Here is a 26,083-nt window from a genome sequence, read left to right as displayed (position 1 = left end):
AGATAAGACTGGATAGAATTATGAACTTTGTTCGGACTGATTGGGACTGATTTGGACATTAACGCAGTAATAAGAAGATGATCTGAATTCCCCTTTAGATCTTGAAGTATGGGTTCCCCCAACAAAATTTAAAAATTTGGCTTTGTAATTCGGAATTTATATGATGTGATTTAATTTGATGTGATTGGCCAGTTAATAAAAATTATTAAAAAAAAAAAATCATATCAAATTCCTCTCATACTGTTCCAGAACTCCCAACATTCAAAGGGCTGGGTAAATAAATATGCTTTCAATGCATATTCCATGGGAAGGAGGTACACCACAAATAATTTCCTGGGGTGTGTGAGAGAGAGGGAGGCAGGAGCGGGGAGAGGATTGACAATTGATCTGTTTGGTGTGCTGAAATGAGTTGCTTATATGCCATGATAGTTTCGTATAGCTGTATTTTCCTTCTTAAATCATTCTCTGCAATTGCCTGACCATTTTTCTTGATTTTTCTCGGAACCCCCCTGGTTTGTCGATATCTGTCTGGTAATGAAATGTCCAGCAGTGAAAGCAGCATCCCAGCTGCGGTCCTGATGAACCACACTGAGAAGCTATTACACATCTTTCCCCCGCTATATATTACTTTGCAGTATGCATTATATAATTATGCCACCAGTTCCATAACTAAATGAATTGCTTTAGGAAAGAGGGCTGGAAATAGTTTCAGCCCAACATGCAGCTTCCAAAAGCAAATTCCAATTGATTAATGCTGTCAAAAGCCACTTGCCCCTTCACCCTCTTTATGCTGCAGTATTGCAGCTAATTGACCTCTGACAATATGATAGGCCTGTTTATCCATCTCCTCTGGCACTAGGTGGTCCGTCCTTATAGGATTTCTCCCAGAGCCAAGTGTAATTCTCACTCACACAGAGACTATATGCCAAGACAGACAGCTCTGGTTAGGGTGCATTCTGCAGATCCACTGCCATCACATTTCAGAGAGCAGAGGAGGGCAACCAAGATGATCAAGGGTCTGGAAACCAAGACTTATGAGGAGTGGTTGAAGGAGCTGGGTATGTTTAGCCTGGAAAAGAGGAGACTGAAAGGAGATATGATAGCCATCTTCAAGTATCTGAAGGGCTGTAAACATCAGGAGGAATTTTCTGACAGTAAGAGCTGTTCGCCAGTGAAACAGACTCCCTTGGGAGGTGGTGGACTCTCTCTCCTCGGAGGTCTTTAAGCAGAGGTTGGATGGGCATTTGTCCTGGATGCTTTCGTTGAGATTCCTGTATTGTAGGGGGTTGGACTTGATGACTCTTGGAAGTCCCTATTAGTCTATGATTTCACAAACATGCAGCAACTGGGATGACCAGCTTGATTGAGATGATTAACAATTAAAAGCTTTATGTGGCGCCTTCCACACTGTCTGCAAGTTTAAGCCTGGCTGTGTTTTAGGCAACAGCCAGTTCATCTGCTGCCATCTTTAATTGCCAGAAATCAATGGGTGTTATTTACAGTCTCCCCAAAGACATTTTGAGATAGGTCATATTTTCTTCAGCTGAGCAAGTTTCCCATTCTTTAGGTGCTTCCAAGTCTTTGTCTCATTGGAATGGCCGTATTGGTTGCCAGTTAGTTTTCGGGGCAATTCAAGGTGCTCACATTGGTGTTGAAAGCCCTAAATGACTCAGGCCTCAAAAAGCTACTGACCCCTTGGGTATTAAGCCTCCTTCGCTACAGACCCCTTGCCTCCTTTGCTACAGACCCCTTGGGTATTAAGAACTGCAGAGGTGGCCCTATTGGTTGTCATTGAGATATTGGGTATCCAAATAACTCAATAAGAGGAATGAATGCCTTTTTGGTTTCTGGCAGCAGGGAGTTCCACAGATCAACAGTGCACCAGTTTTGTGTGACTTTGTCTAATCTCCCCACAAACAAATCAGGATGAATGTTCAACAATCAGATTGTCTGGAAACACCGTTAACTCATGGAAGAGGAGAACCTTTATTTTCATAAGTAACGTTTTAAAGTTATTTATTCCTGGAGGGTTGGAGCTGGTGCAGCCTAGGGCTGTGATGTGTCCAGAAATGGCCAGACTTGTCCTCTTTTGAAGGTCCTACATGCCCATCCGGGGGAATTTTACATTTTCAAGCAAATGTCCTGTATTTTATGCATGGGTGGCTCTGGTTCTGGCTTGGACGCTTTTTGTGTCTTGGATTTTTACCTCTTGAAATATGGCAACCCTAGCGCCAAACATGGGGGGGGGAGGAAAGGAAACTGCGTCCCCACCTTCCTTTTCTCCCCTGTCTTTCTCCTGGTCATCAGAAGAGGGATAATGTAGTGGGGGGTCCCCTGTTCCCCACCTCCCGAGCCCCTGCACGAATTGCTGTACCTGTAATTCATGTTAAGATGTCATGCATGCCATTGATTAAAATTATAAACAATGCCAGTTCAATTTGCTTATGAAGCTCTCACCACTGTATCCCAGCGAGAGCATGACTTCTGGCTTGCTGAAAGACGTGACACCCGCCACCTTCTTTCTTGAAAATGGGAAATAGTAAGAAGACTTTTCTCACAAACGGAGCTTTAGCCAGCTGTTTGAAAACAGCTGTTTTTATCCTCTCGTGGTGTAACCATCAGTGCATTTGTGCATGTCTTCCCCCGCCAAAGTTTACAAACTTGCAGTGCATTTATGCTGATGGAGAATAAATACAGCATGCAGAAGTTTCCTCAGAAGAATGTGATTGGCCAATAAATGACAACTGAGATTTTCTTCATGTCTGAGATGCAGACAACCAAGCTGTTCACTCAGCTTCTGCTTTTGGAAGTGTTTTAAGAGACTTGAAGCAAAGGGTTTCACAGCTGTTCTAGGATCTGAACGGATTCCGGGTGCTGGGTCTACCATTTTACTCTATTTACAAGCAATAATATTTGCTAGGATTTCACTCCTGGTGGTATATTTGCTCTGTTGGTTGCTTACATCCCCCCAGAAAAACAGGATAATAATCTTCAGTAATCATTAGGGGTCATACAAATATGGTTTGTTAGGCTTGTAACAGGGGTGACAACTTGAATAAAATATTGCGGAGGCTCAAGTAATCCCTGTCCTGTATGGACACTATTTGAATGGCAGTGCCCATCAACTGGGGGGGGGGGTCCAACTATTTTATGGGGGGGGTGTGAAGACTCCTCAGCCCCTAGGTGTTAGCTCCTATGGTTTGTAATTACATATACAAGCTATTGGAAGCAGGAAAGAAGGGAGGGAGGGAGGGGAAAGTTGGTACAATTGAATTTGGTGTTTTAAGATATCACCAAATGTATAGCACAGAATTCACCTGTAATGATTGCTTATTCATCTCTCTCTCATAATTCTCTACAGCAGTGGTTTTCAACCAGTGTGCCGTGACACCCTGGGGTGCCTTGAATGGTGTTCAGAGGTGCCGCAGGCAACATTAGCCTCTGTCCCACTTTCCTTCCTTCCCTTCTCTGATGTCCTCTCATGTGTCTCTGCCTGTCAAAGGCTTGCACAGCTGTTTATGGCAGCAGCCCTGGCTATAAGCTCCACAGGCGAATGGTGCCTCTGGGAGACACCCCTCTTTGGGCAGGGGGGCAGCTCAGAGACCAGGGACAGCAGCAGCAGCAGCTGCCCAGAGGACTCCCAAAGAAAGGACACTGGGGGAACACTCCACAAGGGAAGGTGTTGGGAAAAGGGTGAGAGGTTGCCAGCTTTGCAGGCAAGGGGTGACATAACTGGGCTCCTGAGCCCCACAGGGGTGTTACAGAAAGAATGTAGTTGGTCAACTGAGCTGTGGACTCAAAAAGGTTGAAAACCTCTGCTTTACAGAGATATACTCACAAGCTTCTGTGATCACTGATCTAAAATTTTGAAGTTACTTCCATCTACAGTTGGAAACCTATTTCTGGGGTAGTGGTGCACAGCCTATTCTGACTGTTCATGTTAGATGTGGCCACCATGCATTGAGCCAGCCTTTGGCTGATAGGAATCTAGCTGCCTTGTCACGTCAGTGGTCCATACTTCAGGATCTCAGGCAGAGTCTTAGCACCTGGTCCTTGATCCTTTTAACTGGAGATGTTAGATGCAGAATCTGAGACCTTCTGCACGTGCCCTGCGACTAAGCTAAGGGTCCTTATATGAGTCAGCGAATAACAAACACACTTTACCCTATCCTTTCTTGTGTAGTTCAAGGCTTCTGCTGTAAGTCTCTACAGCACAGTGTAACTTCAACAATGTGCCAGTTGGGCATCAGCAGCGGCAGTTGAGTTCACTCATAGGAAGCTAGCAACCCAATCTTTTCTGTCCTTACATGTTCAGGTTTCCTTTTGTTGGCACTCATGTAAGTCATTCTGGCTCTCACAGTTGGCTGTTGCAACATTGCAGTTCAGTTTGCTATTATTCTCTTTGATGCTTGGAGACTTGTCTATGGCAGAAGGAACTGTGGGCTGGGACCAAGCCCAGCTTGTTTGAGATTGTGAAGCAGATGTTCATTTCCATGTAAAATCTTATATTCGGGCGATACTTGTTTTCACTCTCAAGTTAAAACAACAGCAATTATGCAAATGACTTGGTTCTAAGTTAATTTGATGCAGCTCCAACTCTACCATGGCTTATCTCAAGTCTGCTCAAGTTGTGACACACTACGTCAAATGCACCTTGTATTTGCATTCACTGACTCCTCATTTTTACTTTCTGAAGCAGTCAACCAAACCAGTTTATTGAATCTCTGGAGATTTGCTGGATTTATCTACTGCTGCTGTAGCCAAGATGGCACACTCAGATGCTGTTAGCCTTCAACTCCCATCAGTACCAGCCAGTGTGGCCAATGTTCAGGGAGAGTTGTAGTCCAGCAATATCTGGAAGGCACCCAGTTGCCTATCACTGCTCTAGCATTTGATTTAATTGTTTAATTACATGTCATGTGGCAAAATGGGCTAGAGCACATTTCAGACCTGTTTTTATCTTTCCGCTGCTTAATGGCAGCTTCTTTCTATGATCTCATTCAGATGTAATGGGAAAGCATGATCCCTTCATCTGAGAACATACTGTAGCAAATCTCAGGCTTATAAGCGCCCCCTCTTCTTCTTACATCCTTTGGGAGGGAGGGGAGTTTAAAGCTGCTGTTTGTGGTTTGGAACAATCAACAGTTTACCATTAGGACCAAATATAGGAAACTGTGGTTTGATCAAATCAAAGTTAAGATATAGATTTATAACTATCTGCGGTTTGAAGAAATTAGAATTTCCTGAATTTGGGCATACCAGGAAACAGCAGTTTGTTCCAAATGGCAAATGGGAGGTTTAACCTTCCTACTTATGAAGATGAAGTGGAAAGTACACACTTTTACAATTGGAAACTATGGTCTGATATTAGTTTTATGTGTCAGCACACCTGCTGTGTGTGTGTGGAAATGGTTTAGGTATGTTATTATTATTGTATTATTTGGTTTTCTTTACAATACATGTTAGTAGTGTTGCTGACATATTGCCACAATTTTCCTTTCTGTACAGAATGGAAGCAAAGCAGTTACAGCAATAAAAGTAGTATACTTGGACGTCCCGTCAGTTAAATTTTATTTGTTTGCTTGTTTTATTTATAACAATATGTATATACTGCTGTATCATAAAAATATATCACAGCGGTTTACCACAGTATAAAAACCAAACAATAAAATCATGAAAAGTTAAAAACAAGTCAAAAATGAAAATAAACAAAAACAAAAACGAACGTCAATAGACCATTCTGGATGATGTAGTCTTAACTCCCTGCATAGGCCTAGCAGAACAGAATCTTTTTTCAGCAGGCATTTAAATGTTGCCACAGAAGGCGCCTGCTGAATCTCAGTTGGCAGGGTGTTCCACAGGACTAGGCCGATGACACTAAAGGTCCAGTTTCTCTGTGAGATACCGTACATAAAGTTTCCATCTCTCGCTTTAGAAACATAAAGGGATTAACTTCTAGTTCAACACCAGGATCCTAGTATGGATAACGACAATTTTATTCAACTGGAGAAGCTGTCCTTTTTCAAATATGTTGTTCTCATGACACACATTGCCTGTGTATGAACTAGTGATGCCCAGTTAATGAAGCTCTTCCCTAAATACATATATTGGGTCCATTATTTAGTGGACCAGCTTTCTATATCATAGTGGGATCTGAATTCAAAAGGTTTTTTTAAAAAAAATATTATTATCCTCTCTGTTCTTTTCTTCATAGGAACAAGGCAAGATTGGTGTAGTTTTCAACATCGGAACAGTAGATATCTCGATCAAAGAAGAAAGCACCCCAGTCAATGATGGCAAATATCATGTCGTACGCTTTACCCGAAATGGTGGCAATGCTACTCTTCAGGTAGATGGTTGGCCAGTGAATGAACACTATCCTTCAGGTAAATGTCTAACTGAGAAATCTTTCTCTCTCATTCTCTCTTAAGGTATTAACCTTGGGCCTTAATACAGGAGCTGCACAGTATATTGGTGCACAGCATACAAATATTAACAGCTCCACCTGGAGGAACAAAGAGCTGAACAAAATTTCTCTCAGTTTGTAAAAGCTGAAATAATCAGATCGTGTTCACCACGTTGGGTATAAGGTGTTTTGCGGAACATCTGTATTTTAAGGAGTGGCACACATATGAAGTGCATGTAATGTGTCAAAAAACAACAACATACACATGCCAAATGTTGGAACCTCTGAATATAATCTGATTCTGCAGAGACAAAGTAACAAAAGTAGCTCTACCCAGTGCTTTTTTTTCTAAAAAAATGTTTAGTGGTACTCCCATTTTCCTACTCATATTGAAATACTGCCCTTCAATGAGGCCAAACTTAGATTCACAAAATGTTTAGGGGTATGTGTACCCCTGCGTACCCTCAGAAAAAAGCATTGGCTCTACTCATAATCTGTATACTCTGGAATATTCCTGTAGGAAGTTAGGAAGAACATTTGCCATGTAAGTTGTAGACTGCTGCCTAAATGGTTTTGACAAACATACAATTGCTACTTGTGGCTTTTCTGAATCAATGAAAATGGGGTGTAGCATATGACGTCTGGGAAGGAGGAGCTACAATAAATTTAATATATCATGAACACTCTTGATCATTAACATTGGTACTGCTTGTTGTTGCTTTTCTTCCTTCTTGGGAAAGTTTCCTGTTACAGCATCACCACCAGAAATTGGTGCTTGGAATTTCAGTAGCACAAAATTTTAAAATGATTTTTTAAATTTTATTTTTTAACTGCCTTCCCTTTAATCACCCATAGGACTGAAAAGCAACACTATCTGATTCATGCAATTAATGGAGACATTTAGTGGTGGTTTCCTCTTAAGTTGCCTAGGACTTCCAGATTGCTCCTTCCCCTTAAACTTGCTTCGCTTTGCTGCGCTACTCACTCCTGCTGCTGAAGAAATCTATTGGCTAGTACGGTAAATGCACTGCTAAACCAAGATGGTGCAGTGGGATAAGCAGGAAATACTGCTAGTTGGGCAAAGAAAGAAGATGCAGAGATTGTGAGTCTGTTTATTGTGGGTATACTGAGTTTCCTGTTTATTAATTTTGTTCTTCAATTAGTTTGTTGTTTGATTGAAATAGCACAGTTAATTGACTATTACTACTTTTAAAAAATAAACTTTAATGATTTGGCACCCCTAAGGAAATTATTTTAGTAATCACATCTTAATTCAGGAACAATAAATAGAACCTCTCTTTCAAGTAATAACTGTATTTTCTCCCTCTGTAATGTGTTGTCATGCTTGCAGGCCAAAGTAACAGTGAATATAAAGGGATATTTATCTATGGTTTGTGCCATATTGGGCGCTTCCTTCTGAAATTGCAAGGGCAGACTACAATATGTTTCACAGAGATGAGATACACACTCACTGAAAATCAGAAGAGAAAGCAGAAAACTTTGCCTTAATAGTTTGTGCTAAGAATCCAGTGTCTTATTCCCAGACAATGCTAAACTCATAGAAATACCCCATTTTCCTCTCACCATTTGACTTAATCTATCATTGACCTAAGAGTTCTCCTATTAGCCATGCTACAGCCTGTAGCAGTTTCTCAGGTACGAATCAATTTCACACAGTTTCATATCTAAGTCTGCTCCTATCCTTTTCTGCATTAATTTTCAAATTCTAAATAAATTTGACATATCAGCATGAAAATTTGCATGTTGGATAATTTTTCTCATAAAATATACCTTTGTAAATGCATCTTAGCTCAAATAATCCTAAAGTACACTGTGGGTAGCAGCGATGTTCACAGATTCAGAGGCTGCAGAGCCTTCAGAGAAGATTATTCTCCCTTAAGTTGACTGTCAAAGGGTATCTATTTGGCCGAGATCACACACACACACACACATTTCAATCAAATTTAAATAAATCTGCATATCACCTCAGTTGAAGGAAACCAATTATATAATCAAAAAGATACCACTGGTTATCAAAGGAAAATGTCAATGTTTCCTTTTCATTCCCTGTTAGCCTAAAAAGTATGGATATATGTCCTTTAGTCACAGTATACCAATTTAAAATTGCCCTCCACCAATTAAGTAACTACAGCTTTATTTGGTTACTCTATTGATATGCAGCTTGCAGCCCAAACAGAAAAAGAGAGAGGAAAGTTCAGGATGCATCCTATAATTTGTTGTACTGTAGAAGCTGTTCATAAATTAGATGGTACCAAATTATGGCACTCAGGAGAAATTTGTAAATGTCACTGTGCTGCATTGTTTCACATACCATACTAAAAATGTTTTGAAGAAGTAATTCTGTTGCTACTTCTGCTTTGGAAGGCAGGAGGCTGAGGATTGCCACCGTTCTCAGCTATAGGTTGACCTTCCAGCTCTCCAAGGGAAGATAGCCATCACAAAATGACAGTGAGTCCAATTTAAGCTAGATAAGTTGTTGGGCTACAAGCTCTTCATTCGTATTCTAAAGAATCCAATGGATATCTCAGCAATCATTTTGTGCAAGTTGGTTTTTGGGGGGTTTTTTGCAAACTGAAATTTTATAATTTGTGGAAAGTGTGGTAGTTATGAAGTTCATTGTCAGCTAAACCACTGCATATGACATTAGTCAACAAGGAATCCACCATGTGATGTGGAAAACCAGGGAACTAAAATAGATATTAGATTTATGTTATTGCACTTTTCCTCTTCTAAAGTAGGTTTCAAATAAATCCCGCTAATACTCCTATGAAGTTCTAAAATAAACAAACAAATAAACCCTACACAATTGTGGCTCATCTATCCAATTACAGACCAGAGCATCCAGCTCACTCCTTGGAGCTAAGAATTTTTTTATGCTGAAATTTGATGCTGCAAAGGACTTATTTACATTCCATTTCTTTGTACACAGGGATACACAACGCAACCTCATGTAATTTAAATGGCTTGGTAAGGGTGGGAACACCCGAAATATATGGATAATTAGAAGTTCAAACAAGCAGGGGTTCTAGTTACATAGGGCTATTTTAAACTGCGGCTACATAGTAGTGTATGGTGAATGTGGATAATCAAACAATTTGGATAATTTAAACTGGAACACTACAGTCTGCTGTTTCGGTTTCTGGGTTTTGTGAATATAGCCAGGTAATTAAAGAGCCTCTAGACATTTCAGTGAATGTTCATGAATAACCCCAAAGTAATTTATTTTCAGTACAGTTTGGCTAACTGCTAATTCTACAAAGATGCTTCAAACACAAAGCGATTACAAATGTTTCAAAAGTGACGGGTTAAGCAGAACATTAAAGAGAGTCACAAGCAGAAATAGAATTTACCATGTAGAGACAATCTCTACAATGACCCTTAAAACAGCTGATGAGTCTTGGTAGAACCCCGTACCTGAATCTTCAATGCTGGTTTTATCCCTATTAAGCATTTTCAGTGTGATTAATGGCTTCACCCATACAATAGCCATTGCGAGAATGGATCTGTGTCACATGCATCCGCTGCCTTAAATGCCACACGGCTTAAATTACAAGCATCTATTTTATCCCAATGCCACTGAGTGAGTTTTCTGGTCTTGTGAAAATGCTTAAATGAGGAACCTCTGAGTGAGTAGAAGAGAATAATGGGGCTCAGCCACTTATTTCAAGACAGAAGAAGACGCAGAGATGGGGGGGGGGTAACAACAGTGAAGGGACAGATAGTCTTAAATACTATAATGGGAAGGCCTATTAGCTTCTGGAAGATATACCTGTGGAGCATAACTTGCAACTGCAGAACAGTTGTTGGCTGTGTGTGTCCATTGTCCCAGAGGAACAATCACGGATGCTTTAGCTGAGATTCCTGCATTGCCAGGGTTGGACTAGATGACCCAACTCTAAGATTCTATGATTCTAATGATTATTTTTATATATGTGCTCCCGACAGACATTAGTAACAGTAATGGGGAAATGCATGGATCAAAAATAGCAATGCAATTGAAGCAGATGACTATATGCCTGTCTCTCACCTTTTCTCCTATTGCCCTCCCATGTGAGAATTCATGCAACACCCACGTGGTCTGAGAATAAAGTGGAATAACTTCCTAGTACTGTCTTCCTAGTACTGAATGCTTTCTCCAAGATTGCTTTGTGATTTGGAGAATGTTGTCTCATCTACGAACTACATTCCTGATGGGTGCTAATACAAGTCGCTGAAGCCTCTTTCTGGCATGCTTTTATTGCCGCAAAGACTGTCATGTTTTGGACATTTCACTATAAAAAAAGGACATTTTTAAAAAAAAACAACAACCCACCCCTGAATCCTCAAGTAAGGAAAGAATCCAAGATGGTTAGAAGTGTTAAAAATAAATCTCTTGCCTTGACATGGACATAAGATAGGTACCTAGGTTTCAATTACTTCTGAGACAGGAGGCTCCCTCACCCCTTTCTGTCTTGCTCTGTTTGCTTACAAAATACATCTGGGGCTTTACCAGAAATGGAATGTACATTAAAACGAACTTCACATGCTGTATGTTTATTCATCCATTGGGTGCCTGAGCATCCTTCAGAGCAGTAGGAAGATTGTATAAAGAGGTGAGGGAGGGAGGGGTTGGACAGAGCTCTAGTGGAAACCAAACCACCTGTAATAATTAGTGTTGTGCTTCAGAGAAGCTGTTTGCCTTTTAAAGAAACACTTGTTTTCAAAGCTTGTATTTAGTTTTTAAAAAAGACACCCCCAAAAAAACCTTACTCAGTAGGGGGTCATCCTGCTTCATCTGACTCCATCACAACCAATAGCCATGCAAGCAAAGAAAGTGATGGTGTTATTAATTAGTTAATCGGCCCAGTATTCCACAAGGTGGTAAGAAAGGGACCATGGCACAGTTGCAGATCAGCAGGCAGAAGGCTTCAGGTTCTATCACTGACATCTCCAGTTAACAAGATGTTCCAGGTCATGGGGAAGTCCTCTGCAAAAGACTCGAGAACTGTTGCCAGTTGAAGAAGACAGTACTGGGCTATACTGAAAGTCATCAGACCTGGTCCTAAACCTGTATATGGACTAGGGAAGCCTGACTAATTGGAACCTTGTGAATTCCCATGGGAACACAGCAATCCTTCAGAACTTAATAATCCTTTGAATTTTGCACTTCTCTCAAAATGTTGTGGTGCAGCTCTGGGCTAAAAAAATAAAATAAAATAAAATACACCTGAAAAGGTATGTTTTGCAAGAAAAACAAATGTAGAATTGTTGAGGGAAAATCTGTTAAATTAATGCTTGAATGTGGCTTCCTATGTAGTTTTTAAAAACTACTAATTCTAATTGCTGGACCAAGACACACCAAACACTCCTCTGGAGTTGCACATTATGGGGATATTTTGCTATGGTATATAAAACATATTTAGTGCCATTTGTCTTCATTACTGATGTGACTGACAAACTCCTGATAAGCTTCCAAGGGACTCCAGTCACTGGATTATGGAATTCATGCCATGGTGAACACAGAAAACTGTCATACTGACTCAAAGCATTGCCCATTTAATTCCGTATTTACTACACTTCCTCCAGATTGCTGGCAGGGATCACTCCCAGCCCTGACTGATGATGCCAGGGACTGAACCTGCCCCATTGCATGTAATATATTTGCTCTCTCACTGAACTTCTGCCTGCAGGCAAGCAATATTATGTAAAACTGTGGCCTTCCAGATGTTGTTGAGTTACAATCCCCATCATCCTTGATCATTAACCACGTTGACTGGACTAAAAGGTTGGAGCCCAACATCTGGAGAGCCATAGCTTCCCCATCCCTGGCATAAAGGCATTTACGGAGCAAATATTTGAAAGGATTCATGTGAACAAACGAAACTGCATATTGTAGAGGAAAGCAGAAACCTTCCAGGGTCATTGCCAGTCTGGAGAAAGTTCCTTCCCAATGCCAATTATATTGATCACTCAAGGGATCCAAGGGAAAGTCTGCAGCATGAACTAAAGCATGCTTACTGGTATGGAAGTCCAGCATGGCTTATTCCCTAATAAGTTTGTTTAGGATTGGGTTCGCTCCATACCCCTCCACCCCCAAGATATTGTCCAAGGGTGTGGCCTGGAAAGCAAATGATACATTCTTCTTCTCTGGTGATCACTCATAGCTGAGTAAGATTGTCTTCCATGAACATGGTCTTAACAGTGAGTCCGTAAGTGACTATGGAGGTCAATTCTGCATCCACACGTCCTTCCACAGTGGGGACATAGGTTTCCAGGCGGGAGTTGATCACGGTGTGGATTTGCCAAGCGTGCCTTCCTCTTAGTACGTTTCTCCCTCTCGTCCTGAGTTCAAACATCTTCAAAGTCCATGACACCTTTGGAGAACTCACAGGCCAGTGTTTCCCAGTTGCCGGTGTTTATACTACTTTTTTTTTTTAAGATTTGCCTTTAGAGAGTCTTTAAACCTCTTATTGACCACTAGCATTACACTTTCCATTTTTAAGTTCAGAATAGAGTACAGTAGCACCTTGGCTTACGTTACCCACGGGTAACATAAACTTTGGGTTGTGAAAGCGGCAAACTTGGAAGTGCTTCACTGCATGCGCATGCGCAGAAGTGGTCCCTCCGGTTGCGAAAACATCAGGATCCAACCGGAGCTCCGGAATGGATCCTGTCCGCAACCGGAGGTACCACTGTAGTTGCTTTGGAAGACGATAATCAGGCATCCGCACAATATGACCAGTCTAACAAAGTTGATGTTGAAGAATCATTGCTTTGACACTGGTGATCTTTGCTTCTTCCAGTTACAGGTAGGTAGCCGTGTTGGTCTGCCGTAGTCAAAACAAAACAAAAAAATTCCTTCCAGTAGCCCCTTAGAGTCCAACTAAGACCATTGGATTCTTATCTCATTATACACGATAAAGCTATTTTTAGCCATCTCACCCCTTGCTTTTTCCTGTAAGACCAATTGCAGTCGTTAACAGTCGTCAACAGGTTTGCCACACCTATCAGCCAATCACCCATTCCCACCACCCTTCTGAGTAATACCCCTCCCCACTCTCTCACTATATATAAAGGTCTGGTGACTTCTGTTCCAGTGTATCTGAAGAAGTGTGCATGCACACGAAAGATCATACCAACAACAAACTTAGTTGGTCTGTAAGGTGCTACTGGAAAGATTTTTTTTTTTTTCATTTTGCTTCTTCCAGTACACTGCCATTAGTTTGCCTGTCTTCTCATGTGATGCAACAATGAGGTTGAAGTTCCGAGACAATGTCCCATCCAGGCACTGACCAGACATAGGCACGGTTGGTTCCTAGATGGAACACTGCCCCATTTGTGGAATTTTATGAAAGACAGGTGGGATATAAATGCAAAAGTAAATGACATAAACATGGCCCTCTCCAGCTAGCAATTGTAGATCAGGTGCCCAGGAGCAAGCGGGAGCAAGCCTCAGCATTGTGAAGGAAGTGTCTGTTCTTCGCAGCTCAAAAAATGGGGTCAAATGCTGCTACAAACCAGGCAGCAAAGATTCATGTAGTTTGAACTGCACTGAATTCTAATTTCCTTGAAGATGTCTCCTTTTTCGTCCAGCTCTTGTTCACCTCACGCCTTCCTCTTTTATCTCTTTTTCCAAAAGAGTTGTATTTTATACAATGGTTAGTCCATTTCTTAGAGCATCTTCCCACTTGGGGGTGTCGTGGGGAAGTTGTTTCTTTTCTTCTTGACTTCCTTTTTTATTTTTTTAATTCTATTTAGTTTTGTTTTTTATCAGCCAGCATTCTCCATTCTTCCCTCCTCTGTGATTTCCCAGACATGAGATAAATAGCCTTGTATCTTACAAGCTAAATACAATTACTGCTATCAAAACCAGAGCCTTTCTCTCCTTGTAAATGTCTCTTGGAAGCTGATAAGCTGTTCAAGGCAAACTACGGGCTTCTGCTTAATCCTGAGATTAAACATAACCACCCAGAAGACAGCAAAAGATAATATTTGTGGGGGAGGGATTGAAGGGGAAAGTGAGATTCTCTCCTAAGATATGAGGAGAGGACATACAGAAGACTCAAGGTTATTTGTAAAGGAATTAGCCAAAACACAGAAGAGCATGAGATTATGATGGGGCTATTTCATCTGATAATGCCTAGGCTGTTGTAGATCCTAAAGATGAGATTTAGCAGAGAGACCTTTGGGACCAAATAAGAGAGCTGGGGAAGAGAGATGTGTATGTATAGAACTGTGACTAGTCATTGGGGGAACTGATTCCACCAAACAGATCACAGTGGAGTTGCTAGGCAGAATGTAGACTGATCCATGGACTTCGCCATTCATCTTATTGCTTCAGATGTGACACTGACGAGGTTTGTGAAAACTGAAGAAGTGTCAGTTGTCAAGAATAAAGGATTTAAGTCCACCCTGCATCTATTATCAAAGACCTGTTTCTGGTGCAATATCACAAACATATACACCCTCTCGGCTTTTGAGCATGATTTTAGGGTTATGGTGCTGATGCATGTACCTTTGCTTTTATTAGCGGCTTGGTTGTTTATTTCAATGGGCTTTGTGTTTTTACGATTGCTTTAGTATAAAGCTTGTTTGCCACTTTGAAAATCTTATTACATTTATTTGCTACATTTTAAAATAAATATGAGTCATCCTTCAATCTGAAAAGGGTGATGGGAATAATCATAATCATAAGAAACAAGGAAAGGATGGCTATTTTCCCTTGTGTGTGTGTGTTTTTAAACCATGGGGATTCTAATCTGCATTTGTCATGGGTGGCATGATAGAATGGTATTTATTAAGGAATATGAAATGCAAAATAGCTTGATTCTGAGCATGGCACACCAGATACTTCTGTTACCTTTCAATCCATCACTAGGGTTGTATGAGGGCTGCCCCATTTTAAGGAAGGTTTTGGGGAAATTCAAGAAACAGAATGTAATGTGTATGCATACAACTTTATATGCACTTACCTAGGGATACAATGAGTTCAGCAGGACATTTGTACTATAAATATCCCTTCTGGCACAGTGAACCAGTTGGCTTTACTTGTACCATCTCCTTCTACCACAATGTATACAAAATAATGAGGCATGTATCATCAGGCTAGATTTCTGTGTTACTTTAATCTTGAAAGGGAAAAACTGGGTTGCAATCATACAAATGGTTTACATGTCCCATATCATGAATTACATGGTCCAGTTGGGTGCATAGACTTTCAGCCCTAACCTCAGTACAGTATTGATGAAAGGAAAATGGGCAAACCAGTCTAGTCTTGACTAGTGGCATCTGTTAAGAACTGATAACATTTTAGTCTATTCCAAGCGTCGTTTTCAGGGAATTGGCTAGATTCTAGTCTCTTTAAACTCCCTCTGCTCTTTATGGCATCTGTATAAGAGTCAATGAAGTGACCTTAACTTTGAATTTCCATCAGTGTTGTGGGCAGTTTGAGAAGATCCCTAATGGTGCTTTTTCATAGCTGGTGTTTTCACTGATTAATTTTTCATCTTTTACTCATTTTGTGGGACTTAAATGAGCCCTCAAATGCTTCCCAGCCATGTGGATCGGAGACTGACAGCCTCTCTTCAGACACATTGACTGCATCTTATAAGAAGCCCAAAATAAATTAAAAGACGGAGTTAATAAAACAGCATTGGGGGAACGCCTGTTTTAGAAGATGGTGCTGTAGCATATGTTGAAAGATCTGCCAAGAGGAATGATTAAAGCATGACAAGTTGATGAAATCAAGAGCTGATTGTAGCTTGTCACTCCGGGGTTAGAATGTGTGCATCAAATTTATGAAAGCTAAATCGAAACACAAACATGATTGGGTAGCACATGTACATACAGTCACCTCTTCCCAGATGCACTGAGAAACTTCTGCAAATGTAGATTGTATGCACTTACACAGGACATATGTGCATGAGAACACCACCTTTGCATATCTTAGTAGGTTTGGGTCTTGGCAGTGCCTGAATGGATCACGCCACCTGAGAACCACATCTGTGGCACCTTGGGACCCATGACGTAAGAAATATAAATATAGAAACAACAACACCAAAGCCAGGGACTGTAGCTCATTGGTAAAACTTGTGCTGTGCATGCAAAGGGCACTGTCATCTCCACTCAAGAAAAAGGGATCAGGGAGCAGGTACAGGAGCAGGTACAGCTTGCTACAACCAGAAAACACCTGCTCACACAGCAGGCCTTCCTTACCCCATGCCCTCATACCAGAATCTGGTCTGGGTTTCTCCCCAACCCACTAATGCATGTTCCATTCATGCAATGTTAGATTCAACCTAATCTAATTAAAACCAGAAATTAAAAAATACAGTACTCATCACTACTCCAGCACATGGGCTCTAAAATTAGCTACAGCAACTGCAAAAAGTGTACTGTGCAAAATCTGGAAACAGAAAGAAGCAGAACAATAAGAGTATTTCTGATGCTTTGGTTTCACTTCAGAAACAAGAGCAGCTCATCCAGAACAAAACAAAAAAACCAGGGAGATACTTGGATGAAGATACTTTGGAACCATCCCGCAATCCACTTATATGGCACATGTCAATAATTCTATCTCACTCTAAAAATAAGTCCCATTTTATGTGTTCTTGAATCTTTGGTTTTCCAGGCATAATTTGAATAAATAATTCTTTTTTTCTCCTTTGCTCCTTGCCATCAGGAGTTTAAGAATCGCATTTGTGTAGGTTCCCATAGTTGAGGAAAAGAGGCGTGGGGTGGGGGAGAGAGAGAGAATGAACAAGGAAGGGGAAAATCTGTTCATGTGGTGGGGAAACATGACTGATCCACTGACCACATAGCATGTGATGCAGTTCTGTGCATTGTCAATGTGAACTATTCCCCCCCACACACTTCTTTTAAGGGGAAAGGATAACATGAATTGTCGACACACATGGCCATGTAACTTTACATTATAGGCATTGTGGGAACCGGTGATGTCATTCATCCTGTTTCCACGGATACATTTCTTCCTACTTTAGCAATGTGAGATTAATTATTACCGGTTCACCTGCAGATCGTCTTATGACGTTTTCATGCTGTTGAGTGCAAACCTTATGTGATGATGGGGGGTGTTATGGCAGAGATGGAGAAGCAGCCTATGTGGATCATTGCGCAGTGGGAAAATTGTGCATGACAGTTCAGCTCAGAGAACCTCCGGGTACTAATATTGCTACATTTTTCTGTCAGGTTACTTCTGTTTCAGTTTTCTGGTCAAATGGAATAATAACAAATATTCTGAAGACACAAACACACACCCCTCCATGGATGTGCGTGTGTGTGCGCGCACACACACACACACACAAAAACAATAAACAGCTGGCCAGAGGGCTTGGCAGCTTGAGCAATAACTTTGTGCTTTCCAGACCCACTGCCTGCAGAAAGAACAGTGCCAGCTGCAATCCCAGCCCAGCCCAGATGACATGCAGTGGTGACAGAAGGAGCTTAGACACACATGTCAGCATTTCCTTTGCTCAAAGAAAGGCTTCAGAAAACACAAAGCCATTCGGATGGAACAATATGCTTTTGTTTAAAAGGAAGAGGGTCAGTTGTTGGAGAGCGCTCTGTCCTAGGTTCATGATCTCGCTGCAGGATTTGAGAAACAACTGAGCTCTGAATTCAGTAGTCAAGAACTGAGGGTAGTGGGCCAACTGTTCAAAATTATGGGAGAAGTCTTCTTGAGCGTGCATACTTTGCCCACAATAATCTAAGCATGTAGGAGGCGAAGGGGCAGCACATCCTGTTTCTCCGCCTGACACGGAACAAGAATGTGCCACGCCACAACACCAAAGCCTCCCTTACCTGTGGCGATGACCATGGAGGTTTCTGGTGAGATCTTGATGAAAACTGGCACCGTTTCTCCTGTGATGGCAGAGCGCCCATGGGGGTGTCAGATCTTTGGCTTTCACCGCTTTCACCGCCCAAGTTGGCTGCTTCATCTTGCCTAATGGCTGAGCTGGCCCTGAGGAGGGGCAGGGCTGTGTGTGCTGGCCCAGGCCTCACACTGACCTTGCTATGTTGACCAGTAAGATCTGAAAGGGGTTTGTAAGTAGATTTTCCTGTATGTACTACACTGGGAGAGCCAGTGTGGTGTAGTGGTTAAGAGCAGTGGACTCATAATCTGGTGAACCAGATTCGATTCCCTGCTCCTCCACATGCAGCTGCTGGGTGACCTTGGGCTAGTCACACTTCTCTGAAGTCTCTCAACCTCACTCACCTCACAGAGTGTTTGTTGTGGGGGAGGAAGGGAAATGAGATTGTTAGCTGCTTTGAGACTCCTTAGGGTAGTGATAAAGCGGGATATCAAATCCGAATTCTTATTTATTATTATTTATTAAATTTGTATAGCGCCCTTCATCCGAAGGTCAGAAGGTGGTTCACAGCATAAAAATAAAAAATGAGAACACAAAATACATGGTAAAACCTGTAACACCCCCTCCCACAAACACATTTAAAAGGGCACTGAAGGTTAAATCATCCAAAGGCCTGGTTATAGAGAAACATTTTCGCCTGGTGCCTGAAGATATGTAATGAGGGTACCAAGTGAACATCCCTGGGGAGAGCATTCCACAAATGGGGAGCCACCTCAGAAAAGGCCCATTCTCGTCTTGCTGCTCTCCAGGCCTCTTGTGGCAGTGGCACACGAAGAAGGGCCTCCATGATTGCAGGCTCCGGGTCAGTTCATAAGGGGAGAGGCAGCCCTTACAAGCTCCTCCAAAATCAGGAATCCTACGCACTATGAGTTTTTTCATGCCTAAAGAGAGCTGTTATCTCCCATATGTTTTATGCAACTTTTGGCACCTTCCAATGAACAACACCATTTTTTGGAGACAGCCCCCGTTTACTCCATTGTAGCCAAAATGGAATTATAATTCTAACAATAAAAATACCACCCTACTCTACTCTGTACATATCCCATTTCATAGCTATGGTGCCATTCAGAGACTATAGTGGACACTAACAAATGAGGACCTGATTTACCTATCCTGTTTTTTAAAGCAATGATTCAGTAATGTCTCCATGATTATTATTTTTTAAATATTCACTTACAAAGGCAGATGGGTTGTTTTAACTTCCTCTTCTCCACCTGTCCCTGGCAATAAACTGGCTTAATTTTAATAAGCAACAAACAAAACACCTTTGATTAAATTGTAATTAAACAGCACTTCTTTTACAGTTCCTGATCTGATTGGCTGCTTTTCCTCTATGTCAATTCCAGGTTGTTGTTTTAAGTTTTAATGGTTTAGCTGGATTTGAGTTGTCCAAAAGAAAACAGGTATATTATACAAATAATCTTTCAATTAATCCCTTTCCTGCTTCATAGGCAATATGAAACTTTGGTTGATGTTCGTACCCGGCTTGTTCAGACTAGATCAGGAGGAGGGCCAGCAGAACAAGCAGAAGACCCACTAGACATGGGCCCTGCCACTAAGCCAGAGACTCCTGATCTGGGTTCTCCTGAGGAACTGTCACATTCACCATGAAGGCCCTATGTCTCCCAGTGCCCATTCCTGAACACACACAATGCACCCACAATGCATCTGGCTACAGGCCAGATGAATCTTTCTGACTTATTTCCCAGAAAGGAGAAGGAACCATTGAGAGGTAGATAGGGCAACTTCTTCTTATTGGAAGAAGTTGTCAGTTTAGAGCTGTCCAAGGTCCTACTGTACCAGCACATTGCCTACTTACCTTGTTGATGGCCTGATTATGGCTGCCATCCTTTTTGACACCTGGGTCTAAGCTGCAGGAACATCCTTTTGAGCTGTGAGCTGCCACTCAAGCTCAGTGCACTCACATATTCTGGAGTGTGGAATGTGAGGATTAAGTGTAAGGTAGTGTGAGGTAGTGGGTAGTGTTTTTGGACACAGAACCGGGAGACTGGGATTCAAGTAGTTACTCAGCCATGAAGCCTACTGTTGGCTTTAGTCTGGTCACCAGCTTGTGGTTCACAGCCAGCAAAATTTCTTAAGCGTCCTTATAAAGATACCAGTATAGATGTTTTACACTACAGAATCTGGAATGTTGTACATTTTGTGCCAGGGAACTTAAAGGAAAGATTCAGCAGAAAAGTGGAAGTTAAGAAGTAGGATGGTTTTTGTAATCATAAAGGTTTCTTGAGGCCAGGAGAAACTTAGGGACAAGTTCGCCTGGGTGATCACAGGACTAACTTTAGTTGACTTTCTTTTCTCACTCCACTGCAGTCTTGCCTGCTAATTCTGTCTCTTGTTCCTGGTGCTTTTTAGTGCCCATGTTATCTTTTGTTCCAAAGCCTGTGGGTTGAGGTAGCCTCGGTGTGAAGTTCAGCTCTTGACAATAAAAGCATCACAATGAGAGGAATGAAAGACGAAGGCAAGGCTTAAAGGAAATGGCAGGATCAGAAGGAAAGAGGAGGTCAAGGTCATCGTGGACTAGAGGAAATGAGAGGACAGAAAAGAAAAGCTGATCCAGAATAGCAAGTTCTCTAACTTTTTCAAACAAGGAATGCAGTGAGAAGAAGGACAAATACTTGGGAACTGAAGCAAACTTGAATAATGAAAATAGTTTTCTCTTCTGTTCAAGTCCCTTAATGATGCTTTTTCAGTGGGGAAACTGAAGCACAAGTAGGTTACCTTGATAGGTCTGTGCAAAAGTTCGGAAAGAAATGAGATGGCCAGGCAATTTCTTGCAAGGCTAGCTGTACTTAGCTGATGCCTCTCTGTGTTTGTGGGCTTTTCCTTTAATTTTCAAATGGACTACTCTATGGACAGACTAAAAACAGCTTTAACATAAATTATTCTTTGCAGGGAATAACAAACCTAACAACATTATCAAGGAAAACCTGATACACTGATGATGATTTCAATTTACCGTATTTTTTGCACCATAACACTCACTTTTTTCCTCCTAAAAAGTAAGGGGAAATGTCTGTGCGTGTTATGGAGGGAATGCCTACGGGTAGCATGCCTACGGATTTTCCTCCTCTAAAAACTACGTGCGTGTTATGGTCGGGTGCGTGTTATAGAGCGAAAAATACGGTATATATCTCACTTTATCCAAAGAAATCTGACATATTTGATTCAGATCGTAAGCTCATGCTAGTTAGTATAGAATTATGATAGCTGGGAAGTTTATTACGACATCCCTGTTTCTACTAGTGAACCACTGAGGAGTGGAAGCAGCAGCACCCATCTTCAGATGTATGCTCACAGTGGACTTACATTATCACCATCCCTTAAAGTTTTGCAGTAATAGTGTTCAAGGTTTGACTAGCTTGGGATAAGTGCTGAAGCCATAGGAGTTTGGCTTGGCTGGGCAAGACAGCAGTTTTTATGGTCTGCTCTTACACAGCCCCTTCATCTCTCTCATTTGTAATTTCCTGACAGTGAACTGAGTGCATTCTTTTTCAGGGGATTACCTGCCCCTCCTTTTGGGGAGGCACATTCATGTGACTTTCATGAAGTCCAGTATTGTGTAGTGGTTAGAGTGGTCAGACCAGGACCTGGGAGACCAGGGTTTGAATCTCCATGGTCATGAAGCTCACTGTGTGACCTTGGGCCAGTCGCTTACTGTCATGGTATTGCCGGAGAATGAAGGGGAGGAACAGAGACAGGCAGAGGAAGGGGGGCAGGAAGTGGCGCTGGAGGAAAGAAAGGAAAGCCAGGTGCAGGGACAGCTCACAGATGTTGGACCAGAGCCTCAACACCGCACAGGAAGTTCTGGCACAGACAGTGAAACAATGCCTGTTCCGTCTGCCAAGGAAAGGAGAGTGTTAAAGAGGAGGGGACAGAGACATCACATGAAAATTCCACGCCTTTTCTGTTGGAGAAGGGACGGGCATAAGGCACTCCCAGAATCTGAGCCGGAGGATTCGGATGCATGATTGTAATGTGCTGCTTGTACATATGTAAAATAAAGACTGTATATATGTATCTCTGAGTGAGCAGAGGCATTTCTTGCGGAGAGCGTTCACAAGCCATCACACTCACTCTCAGTCTAACCTGCCTCACAGAACCATGTACACCACCTTGAACTCCATGAAGGAAAAGATGGGATATAAATGCAATAAAATAAGTAAATAAGGAAGTTTTGGCCACATTTCCTGCTTCTGGTGTTCTGAGAGGTTACTGGAAACTTCAATAAATTTTGCCTGACTCTTGTCTTTGAAGGCTTTCTGCTTTCACCCCTCCCCCCACCCAATGGCTGGGGTGGGGTTAGGGGACGGCCAAAAATATTGGTTCAGCACTATGCTGTTCCTAACTGCCTCAGCATCCCATTATGCCCACTCGTGCACTAGCCAGCCATGATATGGGTAGTAGGTTAGTGGTAGGGCATCTTCCCAAGTTGCTATGCTGACGTGGATCTCCTGAGGTGCATGGCAGGGAGAGGGGGAGATCATTGTTCAACTATCAAGGCTTTTAGGCATTGATTGATCCATGGTCAAATCACCTTTTAAAAGGCAGATGGCCACCACCTGGCACAGGGCTTGCAAATCTGTTGTCCAAAGAGCCTAGCAACAAGCTGGTTCTGCAAGGAACATCATTATGACATTGGATGATTGATAGGTGGGTTGTCCTGCTCACCTGTCAGAGTTGGCCTGTGGAGGTGGCAGAAGATTAGCATCTGGCCTGTCAGGCCAAACAAATCCCGTGTCTCAACTTACACAAAATTGATAGCGCCCCAGTTGTAGAATACTCCCCCTACAGTAGATAGGTTCGCTTGGTACCTATTTTCTTCTCATTTTTCCTCAGCTTTTCCAATGTCTTTTTAATCCTTCTGACTGTTTTATGTTGCTTTTATAATCTTTTAGCATTTATTTATTTTTTGTATTTACATTTTAATGTATTGGGTTTTTTCTAAGCCACTTCAGGGAATATGATTGAAGGGTGGTATTAAAAATACTTAAGAGTATCTTTTAGAAATAAATATTAGTCACAATTTCTCCTTGAAAAACATGTCTTTTACGTCACCGTGAAGCATTACTTTTGTTTTCTTGGATGCCAAATTGCACTGCCTGCCTTGATAATTTAGAACAGATGTGTGTGTGTGTTTTGTGCAGCATTCTTATTAGCATCTTCAAGAAGAAGAGAGCACATCAGATTGTATTCATATTCCCACCTGGAAGCAAATGCCCAGTGCAATTTACTGGAACTTTTGAGCCGTTCTGCTCCACTTTTAACAGCGATAAAAGTGTTCGGACCAAGATGCAACGTCTGTCAGTGTCTGAATTGTTCTTTTATTTCTGCGGTCTGAGAACCCATTTTGGCTTAGAAACTGGCTGCATGGACTAAAGTCTGGATTGAGATCGTCTGAGTTTTTGTTTAAAGGGGCAGGGAGGGAAGAAAGAAAACACGCCGTTTAGCTGTGCAGGAGAAGAATCTTTGTGAAATGCTGAATGAGAAAAAAATAATACGAGTGGTAAGAGTTGGGAAATGCTAACAGAGTGAGACCAGCTGAAGTGGGTTAGGATGGGGCAGAGTATCCCTCCATCAGCAGAGAGGAGTTCTGTCTTTGATGCTCACACCAAAGAAACCTGGGTGCTGAAAGTTGTTAGGAGACCCCCCCCCACAGGGACAATTTCCAGCACCCTTAACAGACTTCAGTTTCCAGGATTATTTGAGGGAAGCCATGACTGTTAACATAGGGTACAATTGCTTTAAACCTATGGTATGGATGTGGCCTTAGAGCCTGGCCCAGTGGCAGAGCTTCATGCTCCGGCACCATGGAGTGGAGAGCAGGCCGGGACAGGGCTGGCACATGTCCCGGGGTGTGGCGCACCACCTGTAGGGGTGTGGTGCATGTCCGGGGGCGTGGTGCACCACCCACAGGGGTGTGGCCCCCGCCTGGGGGCGGGGCACGCTGCCTGCAGGGGCATGGCGTCCAGTGTGGGCGGGCAGCTGCAATGGCACCCCACCGAGATTGTGCCGCCGGATCCCCCTGCCCCCCTCTTCCTCTGCCAGTGGCCTGGCCAGCATAGATTTCACAGGTGAAATGAACAGGCCTTTCTTTGTCCTCTTGCCTTCTCACACTGCTTTTATCCATGTTAGCAAAGGGGATGTGCATATCTTTGCTGGGTCTATCTTCTATTTAGCTCCTTGCTGGAATTTTAGAAAATATATTTGCTTTGTGACTCAAACAAAAGATCTTCATCCTTTAATGTTTGGTCTCAGAAGCATCATGGATGAACTAGTTCACACACTTTCCTGGCCAATATGCACATATAATTGGTTGAGCAATCAGTGCAGTATTAGAAGGGATGATTCCTGTGAGCTCATGACTCCTCCTGCACACAGGAAAGGTGATTGCTATTCTGCTCTCAGACCCGGTGGGATATACATCACCAAATTAATTAATTCATTTTCTGGTTTTCAGAAGAGGGACTCTATCGTCTCAAAGTTTACTTTCTTTGACATTGCTCCTCTTGTAAGTAGACTCTTCTTAGCAGTGATATACTTAACATTGACTAGGAAAGACACCATATGTACCTGTTCAGAGTCATGCTAATTATATGTGTAATGATATACTTTTCATTCAGATGGATTGGGATATGTAGTTCTATTTTTCTAGAAAAATAGTTGCCGGAACTCACCATGAACACCCTTGTTCTCTTAGAACGGCAATGATTCCCACCTGAGAGGTGCTGGGACTGAGTTTCTGTGAGTTCCCCCTGAAAAAAGCACTAGATCTTGGGGTATGAGAGCACTGGATGTCTGCATTTTGTGCTTCCAATGTGACATCTGGAGAGGAAATTTGTTGGTCACTCTTCTGTTGATATTCATGGGGTATACAAACATTTTATGACCATACATAGGACAGACACACAACTTCCTCCTCCAGTTGTCACACCAGAAGCATAACAAGCAGGGGTATGTGAATCACTTGTGTATCCATTCCGCATAACTATTATTATTATTATCATAACTAATTAATCCTTTCTCCGTGATAATGTTATAATCTGTGGAAGCCTCTCTCCAGCCCTTCACCATATGTAGTTTAAACTTACTGAATTATACTTATCCAATATAAGACAAGATTAATACTTGCAGGAAAGCCTGTGAATTCAGTTTGGTGGTGATAGCAACATTCCAAGATTGATTACTTCTTTCTTCCAAATATAGATCAGGCAAAAGATGTTAGGATGTTTTTAACGGTTATTATTTCCCCATAATGTATTTTGCATTGAGATACAAATGATGAATAGATTTCTGGGGGTTGATTATAAGAGGCAAGGAAGTGTGTACAAAGGGGAAAGGGTTTTAAAATCACTTTGGCCACAAGTAGCAAAAATAAATCAGTAGATTATTATTAATGTTTTATGAACGATGAGTCCGGTCTCTGCAGTCTTTCCACTTACATGAGAAGATTCCATTGGTACTTTATTGTATAGACACTTTCCATTAATGTCTCTTCTCTCTGTCAAGAATCAGATTTTGACTCCAAAAATATAAATGAGGTGTGGGGAACCTTTGGTCCTCAAGACATTGCATCCCTTCCTCCCTAGCCAATGGCCATGCTTGCTGGAGCTGATGGGGGCTGTAGTTCAACAACATCTTGGAGGGCCAAAGGTTCTCCACACTTGATATACAAATAATCAAATGCTTATTAAAGAGGTGATTATTTCATAGAGCTGTGCTTCAGGGGACAACATATAGCCCAAGGTCACCTAAAGTACTACTGCTA

General features: G+C 41.9%; 1 protein-coding gene and 1 long non-coding RNA gene across 14 annotated transcripts in view; one reads left to right on the top strand and one right to left on the bottom strand.

The window, feature by feature from the left end:
* The window catches only part of NRXN3 (neurexin 3), a 1,235,498-nt gene that overhangs the window by 1,058,733 nt on the left and 150,682 nt on the right, over window positions 1–26,083 (top strand). For all 13 annotated transcript variants that reach the window (XM_079988538.1, XM_079988533.1, XM_079988539.1 and 10 more), the window contains one exon: window positions 6,215–6,386. In XM_079988538.1, the coding sequence (XP_079844664.1) occupies window positions 6,215–6,386 (172 nt within the window). The remainder of the gene's footprint in view (window positions 1–6,214; window positions 6,387–26,083) is intronic.
* LOC307223201 lies at window positions 20,504–22,928 on the bottom strand. Its single transcript, XR_013842028.1, has 2 exons — window positions 22,853–22,928; window positions 20,504–20,835 (listed from the first exon to the last, which is right to left on the bottom strand). It is a non-coding gene; the product is annotated as an uncharacterized lncRNA (long non-coding RNA).

This window comes from Podarcis cretensis (genome assembly GCF_951804945.1).
Source record: "Podarcis cretensis genome assembly, chromosome: 1".
Classification (NCBI taxonomy): Eukaryota; Metazoa; Chordata; class Lepidosauria; order Squamata; family Lacertidae; genus Podarcis; species Podarcis cretensis.
This window is presented reverse-complemented; position numbering and strand designations above follow the sequence as displayed.